The sequence below is a fragment of the Myotis brandtii genome, unplaced genomic scaffold, assembly GCF_000412655.1.
Source record: "Myotis brandtii unplaced genomic scaffold, ASM41265v1 scaffold155, whole genome shotgun sequence".
In the NCBI taxonomy this organism is placed as follows: Eukaryota; Metazoa; Chordata; class Mammalia; order Chiroptera; family Vespertilionidae; genus Myotis; species Myotis brandtii.
In genome coordinates this window covers 932,330-936,959 of record NW_005355621.1, presented here as the reverse complement: position 1 = coordinate 936,959, position 4,630 = coordinate 932,330, and the positions used below count along the sequence as shown (strand labels likewise).

General features: G+C 45.1%; 1 protein-coding gene across 3 annotated transcripts in view; it reads right to left on the bottom strand.

Annotated features, from left to right (window-relative positions):
* CRY1 (cryptochrome circadian clock 1) overlaps window positions 1–4,630 on the bottom strand; it is a 47,206-nt gene extending 42,576 nt beyond the window's left edge. For 2 of the 3 annotated variants that reach the window (XM_005861653.2, XM_005861655.2), the window contains exon 1: window positions 4,224–4,624. In XM_005861653.2, coding sequence (XP_005861715.1) covers window positions 4,224–4,381 — 158 coding nt within the window. In that variant the 5' untranslated portion in view covers window positions 4,382–4,624. Of the gene's footprint in view, window positions 1–4,223 lie in introns of all 3 variants that reach the window. The other variant, XM_005861652.2, reaches the window with a different exon arrangement.

The window sequence follows — 4,630 nt, the reverse complement described above, 5'->3', positions numbered from 1 at the left end:
GGGTGCCTGGCCAGCCTGGATAAGGGGCTGATGGCTATTTTCAGGCTGGCCACACCCCCTTTAGGGTGGGGGTCCCCACTGGGGTGCCTGGCCAGCCTGGATAAGGGGCTGATGGCTATTTTCAGGCTGGCCACACCCCCTTTAGGGTGGGGGTCCCCACTGGGGTGCCTGGCCAGTCTGGGTGAGGGGCTGAGGGCCGTTTTCAGGCTGGCCAGTGACTGAAGCTCCCAGCCTCTCCTTTTTTTCTTTTCTTTTTTTCCCTGGGATTTATTTATCTTCTATAATTGAAACATTGTTGCCATCACTGGCACTCCCAGCTCTGAGGCCGCGGCTGGCTGAAAGCAGGTATCTGGGGTTTGTTTAGCTTCTATAATTGAAACATTGTTGCTTTCGGGATCAGAGCTGGGCCACGGCAGGCAGGGAACCCTGGCTTCCTCCATCACTGGAGCAAGCAAGCCTCCTGTTCGCTTCAGCTGCATGGCTGCCGGCCGCCATCTTTGTTGGCAGTTAATTTGCATATCGCCCTGATTAGCCAATGGTAAGCGTAGTGGAGGTACAGTTAATTACCCTTTTTGTCTTTTATTAGATAGGATATTCTGACTTCACAGACACCTGGAGTCTCAGGAAACCATAAGTGTCCTTGGACCAACTCTGAAAACCACTGTTATAGGGCTGAGGAACCAATAATGAATCAATCCCACTCTTGTGTAATTTAATGAAGGAGTACAACAATAAAGAAGTAAATCAATAAATATATAAATTCAGTTAGTGATGAATGCCATGAAAAAACAGAACAAAACAAAACAGGACAAGGAGGTAAAAGTGAAAAGTGGGAGGTGTGGGGAAGTAGTAGGGCAATTACTTTACATGGGATGGTCAGAAAAGGCTTCTCTGAGGAGGGATATTGAAGGAATGATCCCTGCTAAGGTCTGAGGCATAGGAATGACGTGATCTGATTAAAGTTTTTAAAATATTACCTGACTTCCACATGGAACAGACTGGTAAGGCATAAAAATGGAAGTAGGGAGGCTATTTCACTAGTCATGCAATGAATGCTGGTGACTTGGATAGTATAACAGCAGTGGAAGGGTGAGATTTGAGTGGATATGCAAGTTATTATGAAGGAAAGGACATAATAATTGCTGAAGGACTAGACATGAGGTTGTGAGGAAACAGAAATGAAGGGAAGATGGCTCCGAGGTTGTTGCAGAGCAACGAGGTAAATGTTCCTATTTATTATGATTTAAAGAAACCTTGGGAGATGGGAGAGTGGGGGCAAGACCTAGCTTAAGATGTTTAATTAAAATCAGAGTAAAAATGCTGAATATGAGAGTCTGGAACTCAAGACAGAAGTCAGGGCAGGAGACGCACAATCCAAAATATGGGACTATTTCTATTGTGGTTACCAGTTTTATTTCACTCATTATTTGACAATGTGAGTTTCTGGGTGTACAAAGTAAAACAATATATAATCCCCCTGCTACAGAAGCTAACAGTCTAGATTTTATAAATTTATAAACTGCTCTAGAAAAAACTTACTATAGACATTTAGATATTTACCAAAGGCTTCCAATTTAATAGCAACTGACAAGCATTTACTACTACCACTCACATTTTAAGCATTTTACATTTGTTAAGTAATTTAATCCTCCTAACAATCTTATGAAAAGGGAATTATTACTCTATTACTGTAAGATATTATTAATACATTAAAATATATTATATTTACCATCTTTCCCTGAATCAACATTAATGACACTAATTCTGCTGAGTATTTCATATATAGTTGATGTATCATTCCCGTCAACATTCAAACATACTGTAATTTCTCCCATCTTAAAAAAAATCCTCTCTTGATTTCACATCGCACTCTAGGAACCACATTTCTCTGATCCTATTATAGCAACACTTCCTAAAAGAGCTGTCTATGTGAGCTGTCTCCCACCTTTCTCCTGTCAGCTTCTCTTGAGCCATTCCAAAAAGGCTTGTGTCTTTACACTACTGAAACCACTCTATTCAAGATTATGAATGGCCTCAAAATGCTAAATACAATTTTTAAATTTTCATCCTCATCTCACCTGACCTATCAACAGCACCTGACCATAGGTAAAACACTCTCTTTAAAATACTTTCTTTACTTAGCTACTCAGACACTACACTCTGCTGGTTTTTCTTCCTAACTTACCAGATGTTTCTCCTCAACATCTACCCATTAGAGCACCCAAGGCTCAGCCCGTGGATCTCCTCTCTCTTTTAAAAAAAAAACTTCATTTTTAAATTACAGTTGATATTCAATATTTTTCTTCTCTCTTTTCTACCTATGCTTATTTTCTTAATGTTCTCATATAGTTTCATGGCTTCACTAGAATATAGCTTCAACAAGGTAGGGACTTTGTTCTGTTTTAGCTGTTTTGTTTATGCTGAATGCTGGCACATAACACAGTGCCTGGCATATATTAAATGCATGACAAATGTATGTTCAATGAATAGATGAATAAATAGCTTTAAATATATATATAAACTGACGACTCTCCAATTTATACCTCCCGCGTAGATCTCTGTCTGCCCCGAATTCCAATTGCCTGTCTGCTATCTGCATTTGGATGTGTAATAAACATCTCCAACTTAACCAAGTTCAAAAGAGAACTCCAAACACCCTCCCAATGGCTTCTCTAACTTCATTTTCTTAGCAAAGTGTAGTTCCATCCTCCTAGTTCCTCAAGCCAAATATTTTTAAAGCATTCCCAGTTCCTCTCTTTCTCTCACACCACATATCCAACCAGCCAACAAATACTGTGGATTCTGCCTTCAAAATATATTCAGCATTTGACTACTTCTCACCACTATCACTAAGGTCCAAGCCATTCTCACCTTTCAGCTGGATGAACAACAGCCTCCTAACTGCTCTTCCTGCTTCTTGTCCATCTGCACACCCCACCGCCTTCAGTCTGTTCTCAGAATCACAGCCAGAGACATTTTTTCAAACTTAAGTCAGATCATGTCACTTCTCTGCTCATAATCCTGCCATTATTCCCACTTTTCTCTTTGAGTACAAGTCCAAATCTTCACAACTACCTATAAAGCTCTACTCAATATGGCCCTGTTACAACTCTGACCACATCTACTACTTTTCCTCTCACCTATTCTGCTTCAGTCACATTGGCTTCTTCTGCTGTTTGTTCCGAAGGTTAAGGACATTTGCACCTCGGGGCCCTTTCTCCGACGTCCCACTGCCTAGAATGCTTCTCCCCTAGACAGCCGCAGTCCATATGTGCTTCATCACCTTGTTCACTTGCCACCTTCTCTGAGTTTTTCCCAATCGCCACATTTTAAATTGCAACTCTAATCCCAACCTCTTATAATCTTTATCCTCCTTCTCTGTTCTATATTTCTCCACAGCATTTCTCCACCACCAAATACTATATATCTTACTTTCTGACGCATATGCTCAAAAAGGACAAGAATTTTTTGTCTGTTTTATTCACTGCTATATCCCTGGTGTTTAAAGCAGTGCCTCGTATATAGCAGGCGATCACTCTGTTCATCGAACACTTTCACTTCCACCAGAGGGCCGAACAAGCACCTCGCCTGGTATTTCAGGGAAGATCATCCAGCGTCTCTAAGATTTCCTCCAGGCCTCTGATCCCTGGAAGGATTGATTATACTTTACCTAGAAAGAAAAGCCGTGCTGCCCAGCCCACCACCAGGGGGAGCTCGAGAGGAAGAGCTGAGCAAAGAGAAACCAGATGAGATTTCCCTTGCTTTTCCTCCGTCAACCTCGAGGTGGAAGAAAACTGGGTTTGGAAGGCGACTGTGCTGAATGCTATGAATTACCGGGGACACAACCGTAAACATGAAAAACCGCAATCCTTTCGAAAGCCACAAAGAGGCCAAGGAAACCAACCCACGGGGCCACTGAGAAATGGGCGGGTGTTTCCTCAACCCCGCCACGGAGAAGTCCCCATAAAATCCGGGGGAGAGTTCCCATTAGCGCCGAGACGCGTAATTCACACTCGGAGGCCAGGCTGTCCCAGGCTGCCAGCACTCCCGGGCCAGAGAACTATTCGGTCCATCCTAGTTCGTACCCGAAGCAGCTACAATTCTTCAAGCGGCGTTAAGCAAGGCGGTCGGACCCCGGGTTGAAGTGCTCAGATGGGGCTGATCTGTCAAGTCCCGATTCATTAAAACACCGACAGCCATTTCCCCCGAGATTTTTGACTCACCGCCACCTGTTGATGCCCACGTTGGAGGAGCCCGCGAACCAGGGGTCGAGGATGTAGACGCAGCGTATGGTGTCCGCGCCCCGAATGCACTCCTTCAGGGCGGGGTTGTCGTGGAGCCGGAGCCCCTTTCGGAACCAGTGCACCGCGTTCACCCCCATCCCGGGCACGCGGCGGGCGGCGGGGCACCGCCGAGCTCCTCCGCAGAGAAATTCAAGGCACGAGGGTCCGGCTCATCACCGACACCTCCGCTTCCAGGAGAATCGCCGCACCCCGGGCAGGAGGACAGGGCGGCCGAGGGGGAAAAGGAAAAAATGAGTCCGAAGAGCGGACCGGGGAGGGAGAGGGCGCTGGAGGCGCCGCTGGGAGCCGAATGGAGGCTGCCCGGTCGGCGGAGTCCGTGTGACGCC